Source organism: Melospiza georgiana, chromosome 13 (genome assembly GCF_028018845.1).
Source record: "Melospiza georgiana isolate bMelGeo1 chromosome 13, bMelGeo1.pri, whole genome shotgun sequence".
In the NCBI taxonomy this organism is placed as follows: domain Eukaryota; kingdom Metazoa; phylum Chordata; class Aves; order Passeriformes; family Passerellidae; genus Melospiza; species Melospiza georgiana.
Window position 1 is genome coordinate 4,596,782 of NC_080442.1, and position 21,474 is coordinate 4,618,255.

Below are 21,474 nucleotides of genomic sequence, written 5' to 3' on the forward strand. Positions count from 1 at the left end.
TGCAGTCTTCCCTGAATATCAGGTATGTACAAAACTGATAGATAGTTTTCCTGCTCAAAACTTGGTTTTTTTAAACATTGGAATAGCCAGACTTACATTAAATCCATAAGGCTTTTCTGAGGGTTTCTGGAGCTTAAACAAAAGATGGAGATAGAACTTTCATTTGGGATGCTGTCTCCTTGGAGTGACTGACAAGAGAACAATTGCTAAGAAAGGGTGTAAGGTTGTTTTGTTTGTGGATACATATAGAAATATGATCCTCTCTGATCTTCTGAAATTAGGAGGTGTATTTCAGCATTCTATTCAGCATTGCAGGGTTTGGTACATCCTGGCCATGTGGATTTCGGGTTCTGTAGTGTTCATAAAAACTGTAACAACCTACCTTAACAAGCAGAGGAAGCTAATATTTCTTTTTGCAAACTGCAAAGTCATTAATTATTAATTATGGGTTGAAGTGATGTAATTTAGATCTGAATCTTAGATCCTCTTAGATTTCCAGTTTAGTCTTCTCTTTACAAGGATTTTGTGGGTTTGGCAGTGTTAGGTTAACAGCTGGACTCTGATCTTAATAAAGGACTTTTCAGCCAAAATGATTTTATGATTCAGCACATTATATTCAAATAGTTATAGTGTCTGTTCCCTTACTAGAAAAGATGCTCAGCTGCAGTTATTCAGAGCATCCATTTCAGGTCTGCTGTTTTCAACTGTCAGAGCTGGCTTCCTACCTTACCATGACAGTCAGTGAACCTCCCAGGAGAAGTAAAAAACTTATAAAATAATTTCTCTGAAAGTAGCAGTTAATTGGAAGGATCTCAAATTGATATGAGTAACAACAGTTTAATTGTCCCAGAGCAGTGAGCTGGTCTTTTGTATTTTGTGTTTATTAGTTTTTATTCTCCATTATATTATTGTCATTTATGTATTCTGCATTTCCAAGGACTCTGGCACTTATGAAACATAAATGTCCTTGATAAAAGCCATCCACAACACATGACAGGAAGTTTATCTTCCCTGGATTCACACAAATGTCTGAAACTAGAAAATCCCAGCCTGTGTGTACATACTTGACATTTGGGATCTCTTGGGTAAAGCCAGGTCTGGTTATCTCTGAATGTAACATTGCCAGCAAAAGTACCTGTGGCAAAGGGAGGGCACAACAGTTTTAATTGCAGGGTAGAAACTATTTCTGTCAAATTATGATCCTGCTCTTGATGGCAACACACTTGTCAACTTGAGTGGAAGTTGGCTTGACTTCCTTTATTTCACTGTGTGAATCTGCTGGGGCAATCCTGACTGCCTGATGTGACCTCCAGAGTATCTAAACTGTTATTTGTGTCTGGCAGTTTCTGGACTTCATTCTGAAATAGGATTTTCAGCCTGTCTAGTGCGTTTCCCAGTTGTTTTATGGACTGTTATCCACCCTTAGTTTTAGCACATTTGAGTAGAAAATAAGAAATAATATTACATTCAGTTGACTGCAGAAGAAATTATAGGACACTGGGTGTAATTGCTGAAACTGGACTTGGCCAAAGTGTCAAATGGAGGTTTGGTTTTGCTTGCAGTTCTTGTCATTGGTCTGCTGGATGTAAAATGGCAGCTCTGCTAGCACTGAAGCTGATTTCAATATATATGCCAAGGTGAAATCAAGACTGGCTGGATGTAATTAGATATATATGATGCTGATTTGGTCATTGACTTGCTAATTAATTCATCTTTTCATGTATGTATCTAGGGGTTTTTGAAATGTTGGGGGGGGCAGGTCCTAGTCAGGGTTTTGGGGGTTTTTGCCTTAAACTTCTTTTCAGAGTGCAAACATGAGCAGCACATATGAAGTACTTTAATCTTCTCTCACTATTACCTTATTCCACAGGGCAGTCCAGAGCAGCTATGATCCCTCCAAAACAGCCCAGGCAACCCAAAGGAGCTTTGGATGATGCCATTGCCTTTGGAGGGCTGGCAGACCAGGAGACAGTGAACAACTTGCAGCCAACACCGCCTCCACTGCCAAAGAAAACAATTCTGAGAGCGAACACAGAGCCAACTCCCCGAGACCTCCAGAAGCAGGCTCTGGAGAACAACCTGTGCATCATGGCCAACCCCACCTACGACATTGACACCAACTGGGAAGCGAGCAGCGCCTGCTCCTCGGTCAGCCTGGAGCTCAAGGTCCTGGACAACGAGTCGGGAGATTCCCTGGACAGGCCCTCAGAGAAGCTGAGAGCGGCCGCCTCGGCCACGAGCAGCGTTTCCAGCCTGGCCACGGGCAGCATCAAGGAGCGCTGCTCCACCAGCATGGAGTCGCTGAGTGGGCGGCGCCTGCCGCAGGCCAGGCAGGCCCGGGGCGTGCAGAAGCCGCAGAGACAGGCGCTCTACCGGGGCATCGAGAACAGGGACGAGGTGGTGGGCAAGATCCGCGGCCTGCACGCCGACTCGCTCAAGAAGCTGGCGCTGAAGTGCGAGGATCTGTTCATGGCGGGCCAGAAGGACCAGCTGCGCTTCGGCGTGGACAGCTGGTCGGATTTCCGCCTCACCAGCGACAAGCCCTGCTGCGAGGCGGGGGACGCCGTGTACTACCCTGCCTCCTACGCCAAGGACCCCCTCAACAACTACGCTGTCAAGGTAGGGGGATTGGAGTAATGCTGACCTGCTGTCAGGGTAGGGGGGCTGGAGCAATGCTGTCATGGTAGAGGGGCTGGAGTGTTGGGGAAGATGAAACAGGAAAGCCTTATAAATATGATTGCCTGGCAAAAGGTTTTGAGAATATGGAACTGTAAGTGAGATGGAAATGAAAGCAAGCTTTGAGATCCCTTAGTTACTGAACGACAGGAAAACAACGGTGTGGCCAGCTGAAGGTAATCCCCTTTTGATGGAACAACACCCTCTGCAAGCAGGCAGGTCCAAGGGTCCAGCAGACCCTGCCAGCTTGGCAGAAGGGGCCCAAAGAGGAGTTTTTAGGGTTTAAAATATAACATAGTATGGTAATGTAGTGATTCTTATAGGCTGTATGGAAATGCTATAGGATTTGTATATTGTACTAGATTGGTTAGAGAGAATCAGAATATTCAACACAGAAGATGATTTATTGTATGGGAACGGGAACTTCGCCCTCTTGCCTCCTACCCCTTCTACTCTCTTACCCCTTTCACTCTCTTATGCTTTTGCTCTCTTGCCCTTTTACACTCTTACCCTCTCATCCTCTCTACCCCTCTTTTGGGCTGCTCTGAGCTGTGGCTGGCAGCTCCCAGCAGAGCCCTGCACCCAGGCCCTTTGCAATAAACCCCAAGTTCCACGATCTGGCTGCAGAGATCCCTGTCTCCGTCTGTCCCGATGGTGCTACCCCCCGACGCTCCTACACTGGAGCAGTGCTAACCCCTGTCAGGGTAGGGGGGCTGCAGCAATGCTAACCCCCTGTCAGGGTAGGGGCTGGAGCAATGCTAACCCCTGTCAGGGTAGGGGCTGCAGCAATGCTGACCCACTGTCAGGGTAGGGGGGCTGGAGCAATGCTAACCCCTGTCAGGGTAGGGGGGCTGGAGCAATGCTAACCCCTGTCAGGGTAGGGGGGCTGCAGCACTGCTAACCCCTGTCAGGGTAGGGACTGCAGCAATGCTAACCCCTGTCAGGGTAGGGGCTGCAGCAATGCTAACCCCTGTTAGGGTAGGGGCTGCAGCAATGCTAACCCCTGTCAGGGTAGGGGCTGCAGCAATGCTAACCCCTGTCAGGATAGGAGGGGCTGCAGCACTGCTAACCCACTGTCAGGGTAGGGGCTGCAGCAATGCTAACCCCTGTCAGGGTAGGGGGGCTGGAGCAATGCTAACCCCTGTCAGGGTAGGGGGGCTGCAGCAATGCTAACCCACTGTCAGGGTAGGGGCTGGAGCAATGCTAACCCCAGGCATCAGTGGCAAACTGTGACAGCAGCCACTCTGCTCCACATGTGATAGGGCTGCTGCTGGCAGAGGTGAGAAGGAAGGTTCCCAAGATAGAGGCTCTTCCTCCTGTCCACACCCATCTGTGCCATTGGTACCTGCTATTTAATTGCATGTTTTTGTTGCAGCTCCAAAATGACTGAAAGAGAAATCAACACCTCTTAGTCTTTACTGTGGTCACTGCTTAATGACATTTTGAAAGAAAAGCTGTGCTCTTTTAACATGTGTCAGCAGTATTTTGGAAACTCACAATAACAAAATCCTTTGATTCACCTGCATGCAGAGGAAATTAAATCATCACTCCTAGCTAGGAAAGGTTTCCTAAAAATTTGAAAAGTTCTTCATTTTCAGAGCCATGTAATTTTAAATGTAAATTCTAGGGCAATAGACCTTTCTGTTCCCATATAGGGTCTTAGATTTTCACCAGTGCTCATTACCAGCCTTTCAGAAGCTCTGCCTAACCATCAGTGCTTGCCTTATAAATTCTTCAGCTAACACATTAAAGAAATAAGATTTACTAGATTTACTACTAATATATGAGTGCTTAGCTGGCAGCTATCTCAGAAGATATTGTTATTTCATGGGCTTTTATATAGGTAGTTCTTTCTGAGTGCTGTAACTCTGCATTTCTCATTGCTTATCTGGTAGGAAGATAGTGAGGAGGACAGCTGAGACTCATAGCACTGTCAGGCTTCCTGTGTGACCTTGAGTAAATCACTGAACTTCTGACTCCTCCTTGTTGAAACTGAGATAAAACATTTATTGCCTGACCCAGATGTGTGAGGCCTGAGCTGTTATTCCTTTTATTTTACATACAAGGGTGGTGCTTTACAGGAATTAAACAGTGTTACCACTCCTGCATGACTGTGTACAAGATACAAAAAACTGAAAGGTAAGATTGGTGCAGCTAATATTCTTCTGAGACCTGAAGAGGTATATTTTTAATGCAGATATCTGGGTCTAACCATTTCTATTGTGTTAATTATTAAGGACTTCTTATTGGAAAAGATGTGAAATGAGATGTAGATGTGTTGGAGCTGCCATGAGCAGTGGTACAGAGCAGGCAAGGAGAGCCAGCCCATGAGCCTGCCTGCAGTCAGCTGTGCTTCAGAATCAGCACTGGCATTGCTCATGGCTGGTTTGGAGAGTTTTGCTTTAATACAGTGGTGCAAAATGATTCCTTCTAGGGCCCAAAGGGGTATTTTTCTCTATTGGCAGGTTTGAGTTATCACTAATGTGATATCTCTTTGCACATCACAGATGTGCCTGTGCAATATTCCCTGTGCCATTGGTCTGTCATCTCCTGTCCTCCACAATACATTTCCCTTGTAGAAAGCCAGAGAGAAGAAAGAAAGCAGGGTAACATGGTCAAATAGCTGCTACATTTTTTTTTCATAATTCAGATTTCTTAAAAATAGTTCTCTGACTAACAAGGGCTGTTGCCTGGTAATAGATGTGAGTGAAGTATGCACAAAATACCCTTGAGGCAGAGGTCACCAGGAGCTGTTGTGCTGTTAGGATGAGGGGAAAAGTTCCTCTTGAAAATACCCCCCTGGCACTTACTGTGCTAGAGGAAGGTGCTGGCCCCAAGCTGATCTTTGGCTTATAAACCATCAGTCCAGGATCAGATTTGTCCAAAAGCTCATAACCACAGATTGCTGTTTCATTACACAGAGATTTGGGGAATTCAGCTTTAACAAATATGCTGGTTTTTACTACCATGGGTGTATTTTGTGTGAGCCAAATTACAATAATCTACCTTCAACAAATAACCTATGTCTTCCTGCCACTTTAAATCCCTTATCCCCAAAATAGGGTAGAAAAAGCAGTGAAATGAAAATTGCTGGTGTGCCAATTGAATCCAAAACAATCTTCCTGTTATTTTGGATCAAGTCTTAGAAATACTCTTTGAAAGTGGAGCCACATCTCTGGATGGTGTAAATTAATGTAGCTCTTTTGAGTTTTACAGAACTACCCAAGCAACACTGCCTAACAATTCAGACAGTTCCCAAATTTTATGATTTTAATATTAGATCTGAGAAACAATGTCATAATGAGATTTTTAAAATTATTATTCTCTTTGTAGAAAATCAGAGATTCACCCCCAAACAGTGCTAATACTCTTGATACCTAAAATTTGCATTTTAATATTCTATTTCCAAAAATATAGTTACAAAAGCATTGTTAAAAATTCAGCTGTGACCATTTAACTACTGCTGAATCAAATTTAGAACAATGAATGATTTGTAGAGGTGAATGTACCAGTGCACTTTTCCATTCTGGTGGTTTCACCAGTAAAAGTTGCTCTGATAAATTTGGTGGAGAACGAGCACAACTTGTTCTGTTGGGGTGGATATGAGAGGAAACATTCATAGGAGGGTGTTGTTTCCCAGCACTTTATTTTGCTTTTTACTTCAACTCTCACCTAATCTGCTAGTAAACACCCAGTGCAAAAATAGCTGCAGGAAGCCATGTGGAAATTATTTTGACTGAAACATTAGAAATAAAACCAGTACATAAGTCGTGATCAGAAAAGTAGTTTTTCAAATGGAAAAATAAAAGTTCCCTTTCAAGAAAGGTTGCCATAAAATTCCAGCCCCTGAGGTGTTTTTCTTTCACCTAAGTGCAGTACCACCTTCTAAGCTGTTGGTAGATCTGGGGCAATATGGATGAACATTCCCCTGAAACCACAGTGTTATCAGTAATTCCAAATATGTGGTGAAAAGGTTACACCAAAGTAAAAGCAGCACAGAGCACCAGCAGATTGGATGAGTTCTGTTCTCAGTGTCCTGACATGAATTGAATAAAGCACTGATGTGGTAGGGACATCTTTTATTAAAAGATAAATAAATAAATTCGATTACTCAGAAGGAATAACAGACACTATGACTACTGTGTCAGTGCCATAAACTGGTTCCACTTTCAGAATTAAACTCTCAAAGCAGACCTGTCCAGTGTCACAGCTGACTCACAGAAGCCATAATTCAGAGTGCAGACAGAACAACAGCCATAAAAGCCAGCTGGCTGTGGCCACAGCACGTGTGGCAGTGCTGCTCAGGAGGGTAACAGCAACTGCAGGGGTGCAGACAGCTCACAAGGAGCAGTTCAGATTTATTGCTTTGATTGCTGCAGGGCAGCAGAAGTTCTAGCAGTAAAACCTGAGGATTCCTGGTAATGTTTGTGTTTGTGTCCCAGGTATAGAACACAGGAATGCAGAAGTAAGCAGCACTGGGCTGAACTTGGCAGGTTCATACTGCAGCTGACAATTACATCCTAGTCATGTGTAGTTTGTCTCAGTGTGCTAAGGTGGTTTTATTTGGTAATTCAGGTTCCTAGTGGAGCTTCCTGTCAGAAGGATTGTTAAAGGCTGTCCCAGAACTCTGTGCTTCAGATCAAAACAAAGCAATGTACGTTCAACTTCCAGCCCATTCCCAGTTCAGTCACAGCAAAACAGAATTCTGTGTTTTGGCACATCATTAAAAAGTCAAAGCTCTATTCCAAGGCCAGATCAAGAAAATGAGGTCAATCAGAGATCAAACTGGCCTCCTTGGGAAACAAGGTTGTGCCAAGAACAAGCTATCAATTTGGGATTAGCAAGCTTTCATTCTACACAGAATTTCATTTGCAGTTGTCCCTCTGTGCAATACAACAAAGTGGCACAGATGGTGCAGTCTTTGTGATCTTCTGTGTTTCTCATTTTCAGTGCTTGTAAATTCATTTCCCACAATCCTGGTGGTGCTGTGAGTTCACTGCTGCTGTGTGAAATGCACAGGACAGAGTGGGAATGAGATTCCCTGCTGGGGAAGGGAGAGGCAGCTGATGGCACTGAGAGCCACAGCGCTCATAAAGGAAGAAGAAAGGTAACACAGAACATTTTGTAGAAGCTCTGAAATGTTCAAATCCTGCTTCTTGGGCTGGGAGCACTGAGGAAAACTGAAATGCAGGGTATAAGGAAACCTGTCCTGTCCCTATAAACATGACAGATGTTTAGTTCATGTGGATGCAATAAGGAAAAGATACATGATGACAATGCATTCCAGTGAAAAGGAAGTTGGATACTTTGCATTCCTTCCTACTTGTACTCTCCTTTTTTCTCATTGCTTTCTTGCGTCATATGGAAGGGTTTTTCATCAACATTGCTTCATCTTTTGAGCAACCAGCTCTTTATCAGCTCATGAAATAAGGCTGGCCAAGCCCTTATCAACACCTTCCTTTCAGCTGTTATCACATACCATATCTTCATAGCTCAGCTGGATGTATTTCATTAAAGCAAGTAGCAAATGACTCATTGATCCTACTTTCTGTGTTAGTGTTTTACTCAAAGTGTTTTCACCTTTTCTTCCTGTGCCAAAAAAACAGGTATTCAGCATGTTCTACATGTAAAAGGCTACAGGATTTCCATCTTTTTGAGTTGATGACTGGAACAGAAAAAAGCTTTAAAAATGCAAAGGAAAATAGGCTATATATTTTTTCCCAGCTTTGACACAGAATTAACCATCACAAGCAGAAAAGCAGGTCTGTGTGCACTCCTTTAGCAATTCATCACCAGCAGCTGAAAATACTTGCTAGGGAGGCCAATAAATTTCACTTTTTTTCTCTAATTGTTTTCAAATGTGAATACTGACTCCAACTAAAACCATTTTGAAAGTTTAAAATCTTTGTCATTCAGATGGTAGTTTTAGGTGATAGTGGAGTTATTCCAGTACAAAAGGCTTGGGTGAGAATAATTACCCATTGATGGTATTAGAGCAGTATTTACTGTTCTATTGCAAAATCATAATATAAAGTAGACTTCTGAGTAGAACCTGCAATGTAAAAGAATCTGAATAGTGCAATGCCAAACCCCAAGACTTACCTGAAGAGAAGACAGACACTTACAGGAGCATCAGATAACTGCAGGTCTGTCTTCTAGAAACTGCTTTATGAATTCAGACAGGTGTCTGATTTGTTATCACACTCTGAGTTTGGGTGCTGCCTGCAGAAAGCCCAGCTTTCCCTTCCTCCTGACAATTGCAGGGTGCCCAGTGTACAGATTTTAGTGTTTGTGTAGTCAGCAGTTTAATCAGCCTGAAATAACCCAGCTGCCTCTTCCACTTCTCACTTCATGGTGTTTGTAAACAAAAAGCAAGAAGCAGAAAATACATCTCAAATCAGATCTCAGCTCTCCTGTCTTTGCAGATACTGAATGCAGGTTCGTGTACCCTTCTACTTCTCTGTATTAAACAAGAGGGCTGGAAGTGTCCAAAAGCCATCAATGTTGGCCCTTTGTGGGATTGGAGATTTTTTCCCTATATTGGTTGGATTCCTTAACAGCACAATAAGGAGGGAAAATCTTTTTTAATGAGTGCAGTCATTTTAGTATCAGTTTTAATCATTATTCTGTTTAGTATTTAATGTTTGTTGATAACTTAAATTCTGTTTTATTGCTATAGAGAGGAGTCTGAAGCAAGACCTCATGAAATTTAAGAACTGATTTTCGGGAAAGTTTGGCCCTGCTGTGGCTTCCTGCTTTAGAGTGGACAGTGCTCTGAATGTTTTCAAGAACACATGGAGTTAGTAATGTAACTTATTCTTCCTGCAAAGTGTTCTTGGACACTTGGACACAATGATCCTGCAAAGAGGATCATTGGACACAAAGCTTTGTTCTGCTGAATGCTGGAGCTGCAATTCTGAGTTCATTATAGGTACCACTCTTGAGAAGATCTCATACATGGGGAGAATCCAGAAAGAGCAACACAAATCAGAGGATTAGGAACAAAGATAGGAGAAGTAAGGGCTGGGTATTTTCAAAAATAAGCAAAGATGGGGAAAGTTATATTTTCCCCAGTTGTAAAGGTATCATATTCAAGGATGGGAATCAGGAATCAATTTTTAGCCAATCAGCAAGGAGAAGGGCTGTCACTTCATTGTGAAGTTGATATAGGATTGAATAGTGGAAAGAAAAATAGAGAAGATAGAGAACTGCTTTGGGGTGGGTTTAGTAGGCTGGAGAGGTCATCTCAGGGATGACCAGACAGAGGAGACTGGCCTTGCAGGTCCCTGGCTCAGGAAAAACACCCTCTGCACCAACAGCTGGATGCCTTTGGATGCAGATGTGCATGGCCAGCCATTTCTAAAAGAGAAGAAAGCACCAGCACATCCATAAAGCATGGATCAAAGTGTGCTTCTCTACTCTCACAGAAGCTTGGCCCTGCTTACTAAGATGAGGGAACCAAAGCTGATTTTGAGAGGTGCAGATCCTATCTCCAACTTCACCTGAAATAGTAGTAAATCTGAGAGCATTCTCTGAAGTAGGAAAAAGAGGCTGCCTAGGGCTAAAATTAGAAACTAGGTGAAAGTCTTGATTCCTTTGCTTTTCTTTTCTTGTTGGCAAGGAAAAATCCTTTCCATAAGCTTTTTAAAAAGCCTTATATTCACCAAACTGAGATGTGTATATTGTTTTCAGAGCACATACTTTGTGGATTGTATATTCCTAGCAGAATATCAGTTTTAGCTGACTGGTGGCACTGGAAATCCTCTGTGGATTAAGAAATAGAGTGCAGTACCTAAGGCCAAGTGTAGTTCTCAACATTTTTTATCAGCAAGTAAACTTGACTTTAAAATTAAACTCTTTCAGAATGAGGTTTTTTGTTGGTTTTTTCTTATTAGGTCACTTAAGTAATTTTTAAAACTAAAGGCTGAATTACAACATGCTGAACCTTTTCTGCAGTTGGAATTGAGTATTCCCATGGCTGGCTGTGCAACAAAAAGGCCATGGACTTGAAGGGCATAGAAGATGGAACAGTTTTGTTTTCCTTAATAGCTCTTCTCCCAGTCAGATTTGATACACACCATGTGTGTACATTCAACACATATATATGAGTCTGTCTGTACAGCTTTTCTAGTTCTGGCTTCTGTGCAGTATTAAGTATTTAATCAATCTGGGGACTTCAGTCTCAAAGACAATCAGCTAGCATTTTCTTTTTCTATATAATTCAAAGGTTATTCCTATATTTTTGCCTCTATAACCCTTGAGAGTAGAGACTGGGGGCACACATACCACTGAGAACTCACTTCACCTCTAACAGGGTAAAATACATTTGGAAATCTAAGTGAGCAAAAGCCACTGTATAAACAGGGTAAGGATCAACATTTCCTCTCATAAATAAAACAAAATGGACTAGAAAATGGATTTTTCAAATCAGTTTTGTGGGTTTGTGGCAGCTACAAACAGGCAGTTTTAGTGTACATAATGAGTAGGGAAATGTGAGTGCTTGTGAAGTATGGCAATATGCAGAGTCTCAAAGATAAGAGGACAATCAGAATGTTGGTACAAATTTTGTCTGAGTTCCTGTGGTTATCTGACAATGCAGTTTTCTGATCAACTACCATAAAAGATTAAATCTTGCATTTATATTTCTTAACCACACAAGCATGTAAAGTATGAAAAATTTATGTGTGTGTTACTGAAAGGCAGGTTTATAACTTAGCTGCAGAAGTTCTGAGAGGGGGAAAATGAGAAACAGGAAGAAAAATCACCTAATGCTTCCATTTGGGGCTGGGATGAGATCTGGGTTTCTTGGTGGTGTTGACTGTGTAGAACAAGTGCTGACCTTGGTATCTGGCTTTCCTTGGTTCCAGAGATGAGCTAAGGGAAGCTGTAGCTTCATCTGGAGAGAAATTATGGCCTCTTTTTTCTTCTCTGAGCTTTGCACTTAAAACCTGTTGGTGCATTACAGCAAGTGAATATTTAGACTCTAACCATGTAAAAGATCAAAACATACACCTAACCTTACATGCTGTGAATGTTCTCTCTGAATTTAGTAGAACTAAGGTTAATATGCAAAGGTCAAGACAGCTGAGTCTTTGTAATTTTAATCAGTTAATGCCTTAAAAACAGAGGCACTAGTGGGGCTTGTCCAGTGACTTTTGTCAGAGGTTGGAGCTGCCAGTTGTTATGGGAGTGCAAACAATTCATAAGGATAATTACTATGTTGATAATGTATATATCAATAAGATACTTCTGGACATAAATACAGTACATATGGCAAAAAAAGCAAACCATAATTTGGATCTTGATAATTGGTTGAAAGCAATTAAGGTACCATGTTGTACTGATTGTCCATTCATCACCTGAGCCAAGTCTGCCTGGCAGCAGCCTGTGCATGCACACATGCAGCCCTCAGTGCAGACACACTGCACTGCTGCAGCTCATGGATTTCAGTTCCACTTACCATGGGCAAGGAGCAAACATCAGTCACCCAGCTGACAGGGCTTGACTTGTTATGCCATGCTCACTCAGCCATGTGCAAGTGTTTGGTCAAATGCTTTATGCATATTTCTTTGTATCCCCTATTGCTGTTGATTATTTTTGTCTTGTTCAAGCTTCACACAAAGCTGAGAGAACTTGCAATAAAATGATACAGCTAAACAAGTGACTGTAAAAAAGCTTTGCTGTGCATTTACCATGTTCTGATTAAAAACCAGAATTGTATTTTGCATTGGATCATCTGTGCAGATGCCTGCATGTATTGCTCTGCAGTTGCTTACTAGCCAGTGAGAGCTGTTTGGGTGCCTTAAGACAGTCTGCCAAGGTCAGTTCATTAAAAAAATGTTCATTGCTCATGTTTAGGCCTAGACTGGAGATCCCGTCAGCAAAGTACATATTAAAAAATATATATAGAATTTAGGAATTAAAGAATGATGTCTGTTGTGTTTGTTTCCCCCAGATCTGTAAGAGCAAGGCCAAGGAGTCCCAGCAGTATTACCACAGCCTGTCCATCCGGCAGAGCCTGGCTATCAACTTCAACATCCAGCAGGACTGTGGCCATTTCCTGGCCGAGGTGCCCATGCGCCTCCTTCCCTGGGAGGATGACGACGCAGCGGACGTGGAAGAAGAGCGGGAAGAAGAGGAGAAAGAGGCTGAGCAGAAGAACAAGGACAGTGCCTGCAGCCCAGAGGGCTCGTGCAGGGACAGCCCCAGCAGGCAGGGCACCCTGAGCAAGCCCCGCAGCCGCGTGGTGGTGATCACGCGCGAGGTGCCGCAGCTCACCGTGGCCGACTTCGTGCGCGACTCCGCGGCCCGGCACAGCAAGAGCCCCGACCTGTACGAGAGACAGGTGTGCCTGCTGCTCCTGCAGCTGTGCCTGGGCCTCGAGCACCTGAAGCCCTACCACATCACCCACTGTGACCTGCGCCTGGAGAACCTGCTGCTGGTTCACTCCAGGCCGGGAGGCAGCCCCCTGAGCCCCGAGGCCACGGAGCCCAATGCCAACACTGCCTGCCCGGCCAGGTTAATTGTGAGCAACTTCTCGCAGGCCAAGCAGAAGAGTCACATGGTGGACCCTGAGGTCCTGCGGGATCAGTCCCGCCTGGCGCCAGAAATCATCACTGCAACGCAGTACAAGAAGTGTGATGAGTTCCAGACTGGCATCCTCATCTATGAAATGCTGCACTTACCCAACCCCTTTGATGAGAATCCAGAGCTGAAAGAGAAGGAGTACACTTGTGCCGATCTCCCCAAGATTCCTTGCCGTTCCCTCTACTCGCAAGGGCTTCAACAACTCGCCAGCTGCCTGCTGAATCCCAACCCTTCAGAGAGGATCTTGATATCAGAAGCCAAAGGAATCCTTCAGTGTCTGCTTTGGGGCCCACGTGAGGACTTGTTCCATGCTCTCAGTACATCTTCCAACCCCTCACGGAGAGATGCCATACTTCAGAACTGGCTCGATATAAAAAGGACGCTGCTGATGATCAAGTTTGCAGAGAAGTCCTTGGAGAGGGACTGTGGAATTATTCTGGAAGACTGGCTTTGTTGTCAGTATCTGGCTTTTGCCACTACAGACTCACTTCATCGCATTGTGAGACTCATGAAGCAGCACTAGTTGTAGAGCCTGTTGCTTTTCGTGAAGCATCCCCACCTCTGCCCAGCCCTCACTCCAGCCTGCACTAGGGCTCACACTTTGTACAGTGGTTACCCAACAGCCTAGACAATGAAGCCAGCAACTCTGAGCAAATAGGTTCTAATTGGAGAAATTGCATCCTGTACCAAGTATGACAGAAACTTTACTTTTTTGCCAGGCCTGCTTAGGGATTGATCACATACACAACTGCATTTGGATCAGACAGTATGTAACTTGATTCATATCTGGCTGAAAAGGAGAGCAAGCTTTGATACCACTATTTCTACCACTACAGTAAACAAATTGCCCTCCTCTTCTGGGTAGTTTCTGTCATTTCCTACATAGCATTGATTAGTGAATAGCAGTGACCATAAGCAGAGATGGATTAGTGGTGAATGTGAGATGAATTATCCACCATGCCACAGAACACTCATTTGCTTTCACTCCACGTACCACACATTTCCTCTCAGTTTGGTCAGTCCCCCACAGCAGGCTGTGCTCCTCTTTCCTTTGGTCTCAACCAAACAAGTTCTGATCTTTCTCTTACACTTTACAGCACCTGTACTTTCCTCCCCAGATGTGGTTTTCTCACTGAGCATGGCAAGTGTCAGTGAGCAGTAAGCACCTGTGTTCAGTCCTCTTCCCTCCTCCTCTGCCTCATTGCCTACCCATATCCTTTCCAACCATGGATCCACAATTTCATCAATGCTGCCTTAATCACACCATTACCATTAGCTTCAGACCTGTGCATTAAAAAGCAGCTTATGCACACTTTATACTATTTTGTAGGCAACTTTCACCAGTCTGAACTGTTGATGTACTGTAGCCATAACCACATTTATACAAGAACAATACAATACATGGTGGACCCTTGAAATTCCCCTTCCATTGCAAAAAGCACTAAAGCCTGACTTGAAATGGATGGGACGTACCTAACCTTCTCTGACAATCACTGCTATGAATCAGGGACGAAAATTAAAGCCACCTCTTCTGTTTTGGTTTGGTCTGCTCTTGTCACTTATGCCATACTGCAAAGTGAGACTGAAATTGGCTCTGCAGGTTTGTTGGCAGGAGATAGAAATGTTTAGAGCTTGTCTATGTGTAGCTAACAGGCAACATGGAGATACTTGTACTGCAGACACAGTTCTCTGAAGGGTAAGAACAAGGGTGCAAAAACACTGTTGTTTAATCATGGAGGGAGCTGTTAAGTTTGGCAGCCACAACCAACAGCGCATCATGATCCACATTTCCTGCAGCAGTGCTTGGCTGCCCATCTCTTGTCTGCTGTAACCAGTGTTTTCTCATGTTGCTATGGACAACACCCTAAACATGGAATGTTGTCAGAAGAGCTCAAAGAGCATCACAGACAAAGTTTTGGACTAGAGCAGGAATTAGTGAGGATTGAAGAGTCAGAATTTTTAAAACCTCAACTTGAAGGAGCTTTTTCACTTTTCAAGGCCACTGCTGACTTCCTTCTGTGCCCTAAGAGCCATTTCCCATGGAACCTCTGTACAGACAATATCTTTGCTCAGTCTTGGTAGGCTAGGAGTTGTTTTCCAAGTTGCTCTGAAGAATGGATCTGGATGCAGAGGGCAAAGCAATCCTGAATATTGTGACCCGGGTGATGGAAAGCAGACAGCCGTAGTTATGAGCCTGTGCTTCTCTCCTATGGATCTATGTGCAATTCTTGTATTATTTTTTAAAGCTGTACATTACAGTGTTCACTTTACACACCAGCCTTTACCTGATGCTAGATCTGCAGCCCCTTCCTTTACTTCCCTGGCACATAAATGCACAGATATCCATGTGTTCTTTTTATGGATTGATGTTCCATTGTAATTGTTAAAACTGTGAGGAATCAATTCACTTCAGCCTTGAAACAAATAGCCACTTTATACAACATATGCATTCTTGGACCACATGCATGGAAGCTGAACAAACAGTCCTGCAGGCTCAAAGTCAGCGAGAGTAGCTCTGGATGCACGGCGTTCATCGAGGGCTGACGTGTCTGTGATTCTGCTCTGGCACCTCTCAGAGCTCAGCTCAATGGCCTGTGGAACCTACATTGATTGTGCCCTAGTATAGACTGTCTTCGTTACCTTTCTCAAGATTTTTTTGAAACTTCTGATTGTTCTTTTGTTTGATTCACCTGTATCAGTGAAGGATCAGGCAAGGATGAGGATAATATATTTTAATGTGATATGTATGTTTTTCTTTCTCTTTTTGGCAAGAAGGTTAGGATGGTGGCATTGATGCAGAAAAACAGGACAGTGCATTAAAAGCCCAAGTGCAATGTATGTAGTTGAAGTACTTCCTCTACATCAGGAAAGAAGGTTTCTGCACTACTGCTGAGCAGCTTGTAGAAGAACCTTTACAAAGAATCTCCTGTTCAGTGCAGCCCTGCTTTATCTGGACACAGGAGGGCAATGCTCCCATAGTTCACATCCACGAGCATGGCAAGTCACTTGTGTACTACCTGCTAGCTATTAGTGCCAGTGTGCTGAGCTGCCAGTGGGGCTTCTTGTTCTCTGTGGTCTGGTTTTGTGTCTGTTCCGTGGTGTGTGTGCACCTGACTTCCCAGCTAGCTCACATAGGCATAGGAGTAACTCTTGGACCACCTGGCATTGCAGTGGGGCAGTCCCTGGATCCTCTGGGTGTTGCCATGTTTAGGGACACGTGTTCCCTCTGTCACTGTGATGTCAACACGCACATGCAGAGTTGGATTTTGAATGTTGTACAAGCATAGGTATTAATGCAGCTGGTCCAAGGCCTTTGTATCTCTAGCTATCTAACTTCAGTTTGTATCTTTTGTGATGCACCAATACTCATTTTAGCTCTGCAGTATAACCAAGCATGGATAGATGTTCACTACCAACCTCTTTCTTGTGCAGCACTGGGTAAACTTTAGCAATTTGTAATGTTGTGTGGTTTTTTTCTTTAAAAAAGAAAGAATGGCCAATGTAATCGGACCCTATCTGGCCTGAGTTCTTCCTTGAGGAGCTTGAGGCTGACTTTGCAGATCTGCCCATAACTGATGATTGCAACTGTGTTTGTGGTGGTTCTCCATCCTGGCACCAGATTGTGCCACATAAATACACAAGAATGTATGCATTAAACTGATTGTAAACAAATCCTAAGAATGCTACAGCATAATTGCTAAGCAAAAGGAAAAAAACCCGCTCTGTTTGTAACAGGATCCTGTGTATGGCAGGAACAAAACCCCTGGCTGTGCATGTTAGAACATACTTGAATATGTGCACAGATCTTGAATTTTTTTTTTAGCAATGTCGCACTTTCAGTTGAGCTCAAGAAATAGGAAGAGCTGCAAATCTAAGATAACAGTATTGACTGTAAATATATATTTTTCTATTAATAAAAGCTGTCATTCAAATATTTTTAACATGAACTCTAAAGATTTTTCCAGTGGAAACTAATTTCTGGAAAAATCAAATGCTTGTTTGAAGAATTATGATGAGTGGTTTCTGATCCTTTTAGAGCCATTTAAACCCTCTCTAATATTACAGAGAGAGCACAGTGATTGGATTCACAATATTTAGTGCCTTGTCAAAAACCTGAAATGTAGCTGGTCAGTGGGTGGAAATCTTATTCTTTTCATAACAACCCTAGAAATAATACTGCCCATGTAAAGATGCAAAAGACTTACAAAATTAAATGCTGTACTTTGTATGATACTGGGTTGATCTATTCCATAGGATTTGTGTGAACGGGTTCCTTTAAGTTGCTTGTAGTACAGCATAAACCTGAAGTAACAAAACTGTGGTGTTTCACCTTTGGGATCTGGAACAGGGAGAATACCAGTGGATGCCAAGGCAGCTGTTGCAGCCTGACCAGGCACAGGAGAAGCCTCTTACTCTGACAATCTCTGCAGCCACTCGGTGCTGTGCTGGCCACGGGGGCTGGCTGGGGCAGCAGGGAGGGGGGAATGTGCTGCTGCTTCTGCACTACACCCTGGGCTGTGCTGGGAAATGCAAAACTCTGTTCCAGCAGGAGTGCTGCAAGATCTGCTCCTGAGGTGATATGGAAAGTGGCTTCATTTTGTATTTCTTAAATGGGAATTACTTCTTACTAATTGTCTGTCAAGCCTCAGATCTGATCCAGTCAATATGCATAACCAGGTGAATTTAAAGAGACTCTACTGGTAAAAGCTTGCCTATAAACTTGTAGGAATGAGGGAATCCAGAATTTTCTTCTGGAGCCCCTGGAATGTCCAAATACAGAAGCCTGGTCTCACTTCAGTGTTCACACTGATGAAATCAGTAACTCCAGCCAGGATACCATTGCTGCCCCACAGAGAAGAGTGCAGGTAGCATTTACAAAAATGTTCCACCTTAAATCTTTTATGCTCCACACATCCTACCCACAAAGTATGAATGGATCATCTTGATGTGTTAATACAAGAGAATTCCTACATATTATAGAGAAAAATATATTATTTAAATAAAATATGTGTGTTAGGGTTCAGCTACCTGCAGAATGTATTCAGTAGCTTCATACTGTAGGTCCTTAATTTTAATGTGTATTTGCTGCTGAAATAAAATGTATCTCGTTCTGAATTCTTGTGCTGAGATTCCCATCTAAATTAATTTTTTTTTGTAATAACAAATCCTTATGTAAATATAAAATAAATGATCCTGTTTTTATTTAAATCAGTTTTAAGTTTTCTGAGGGATACAATTGAAACTGAGTCAGACCTTTTAATGCACTTTCTTTTCCCCCTTTCTCTAAATTGATTGTTTCTCAGTACAACCAGGACTTCACTGCATGACTAGACTGTCAGTTTTACTCAGGTTTTGCAGAGGTGGTGCTGGTTCTGCTGAAACTCCTGTAAGACCTGGAGCACAATCAGAGCCCTCCAGCCAGCAGAGAGATGTGATTGTGATCTAGTTATGCAGTAAGATAACATCAAAGTACAGAATAGAATTTTAAATACCTCTATAAAAATACACCTGTGGAAATATTCTGTAAACACTCATGTGGATTACAAAGACTTCAAGCAAAGAATACACAAAAAAAGATACTTTTCAAAACACTGGGGAGAAATTTCATAAGGGCACCCTCAACTCCAAAAGAAGGAGCAAGTCTTTTTCCCTGCTGTGCTGCAGAGAATTTCTGGTAGACATTTGTTTGGATGTTCTTACTCACCTGGATGCAGTGTTAGAAGGATGGTGATTTTGAGTAGGTGTAGAATGTAATTTAAATCATTTCCTGTAAGTCTCCTTGCATTGGTGCTCCACTCAGAATTTACCTGGAAACCACAGAATGCTTTCAGATCAAGCAGAGTTGTCAGTGAGAAATTAAATACTCAACTTACCTGTACATAAGCATTTTACCACTCTACAGAATTTGAGAATTTGGTTTTTACTTCAGACTATACAGATTTTTTTTTTCCATAAATTTAAGGGGAAGATTTCAGGGATTTAGAAGAGGTTGGACCTTTTTTTAAATATGGAAGAAATATTTGTTCATAAATATATATATACATACATATATATATATGAGTGCATGTGGGCATATTTTAATATATATGTATGTATATGAATTTTTTATCCCAAAAGTATTCTTTGCCCCTTTTTGCTTGAAAAAATATATATATTATATATTGTATATATAATATATATTTTAAGAGTGTGTAAATTTTAATATAGTAATTTCATAAATAACACCTCTTCAAAAACTACTCTAAACTTCTGTTTCCTTGTCCTTTGGATTGTTGGTATTAGAAAGTTTTGCAGTTGAAATCCTTGGGTTTTTTTCTTTTAAAACTTAATTATGCTGAGCATTTAAGAATATGTTCTTGTTTTTAGTAAAAGGGGGAAATTTATTTTTAAATTGGGGATTCCAAAATCAGTGAACTTTTATAAATGGGATTTCTTTAAATGCCTTGAATAAGGGAATTTCTTTTAATTTCTTTTTTCAGTTCCATTCTTGTGGGTAATTTGTATTTGGAATTCCTGGTTGCATTGCTTTATCTGGTGCTTCATATTGATATTTACACATTTTTATATAAATAAGCATATAAACTTCAAGCCTTCCTTTGTGATCAGGGGCAGTTACACTCTGGTTTGCTGTGGTACTTTGCTGTGTACTCCGTGGCATTCATGTTACTGTGTAAATAAACTAGTTTTATTACACTCCAAATCAAACTTGCCATTGCCTGATTTTCCCCCTTCCCAGGTAATGAAACAAAACTGTGTATTTCTGAGGCAAATGCACGTGGCCAGTGCAGCTGAGGGTTTATCCACGAGCAGCTGGGTTGGCAGCAGCAGTGCAGGTGTGGCAGGTGCCCACCAGGCCACACGTCCCAGCTGCAGGAGCTGCCAGTGCTGGGACACTGCCCCAGCTCCCACCTCTGGCATTGCCCCAGGAGCCTCACCATGGCTGGCACCATTTCAGCTCCATCTGGCAAGTGGCAGCCACAGCCCAGAAATAAACTGGCCACCAGTGGCTGCTGTTGATTGAGCCAGTGTCTTGTAAGGCCTGCTTGCAGAGAAGTGACTTGGCATGTTAATGACAGCGGCCACACTGGGGACAACCCTTGGCATGTGAGGAGCTGAGCCAAAGTTAGAGATTTCCCTAGAGTGGACAGGGTTTAAATGACCTGCTGTGAAGGAATAAAAATACTCTTAAGTCAAATTTTTATGTGCAGGGACAAAGCAGGAGGATGCCTCCAAGGCAGTCTGCGGTGGAATTCATTGTGTCTGATCTGTTACCTTGAAGCATCCAACCTGATGGAGAGTCTGTGGGAAACAGATGGGATAATGTGCATCTTCTGCAGTGTGCAGACACACTTCAGTGGCACTGAGATCAAACAGCTCAATTTTGTACCCACATTTGACAGGCAGCAATGGTAGCTGCAGATGCTAATTTATTAGCATAGAGCAGATGACACCATAGACGTCAGAGCAGCGCCGTGCCTCTGCATGACAATCACACTGCTCACAAATACTCTTGAAAGAAAAATAAAAACAACCCAAAAAACCAGCCTGCAGGCTCTATTGTCCCCACAGTCACAGGGGCTTTGCACAGGTATGTCATTATTTCAATGATCAGAATTAGTTGAAGTGTAACTACTACCTGCCCTTCACATTTATTCCTTAGACACTGTATGAAAGCCTTTCAAAACCAGTTTAAGCTATTGTCCTCATCCTTTTGAAAGTACAAAGCTAGCTGACTCCAAAGGTGTCACACATAAATACAGAGCACATTTCACAGCCTGACAGATACTTTGGCTTTGCTAGAGTAATCCCTGCTCACTTCAACAAAGTGCCATGGACTTCAGCTAAACACTTCGATTATGCCATTTATGTCAGTGGCAATCAGCACTCTGCAGGGAAAAGATACACAAAAATAGACTGAACCTTTGTCAAGACATGATAATTATACTAGTTTAACTAAAATCTGTTTGAAATTAATTTAGTTCTGTTAGTGCAAACTCTCTTGTGGGTGTCCTTAAGCAGTTGCAGTCTGGCGTTCTCGTTTCAGCTTGTGCCAGACATGAACACAAGTGGAACAGATGCCTGGTTTCAGCTGATGCAAAAATGTCTGTATCAGATTCTTCACCAACTCAGAAACACACCCAATAGTAGAGCTGTGTTCTACTTGATAAACCTTTGTTTTGCAGAAAGCCTCCCTGCATGACTGGAGCTCTG

The 21,474-nt window shown here is 42.6% G+C and overlaps 1 protein-coding gene across 5 annotated transcripts in view; it reads left to right on the forward strand.

The window, feature by feature from the left end:
• Positions 1-19,963, forward strand: part of PEAK1 (pseudopodium enriched atypical kinase 1) — a 112,036-nt gene extending 92,073 nt beyond the window's left edge. For all 5 annotated transcript variants that reach the window (XM_058033100.1, XM_058033094.1, XM_058033098.1 and 2 more), the window contains 2 exons: positions 1,871-2,619; positions 12,632-19,963. In XM_058033100.1, the coding sequence (XP_057889083.1) occupies positions 1,871-2,619; positions 12,632-13,786 (1,904 nt within the window). In that variant the 3' untranslated portion in view covers positions 13,787-19,963. The remainder of the gene's footprint in view (positions 1-1,870; positions 2,620-12,631) is intronic.
• The last annotated feature ends 1,511 nt before the right edge of the window (positions 19,964-21,474 follow it).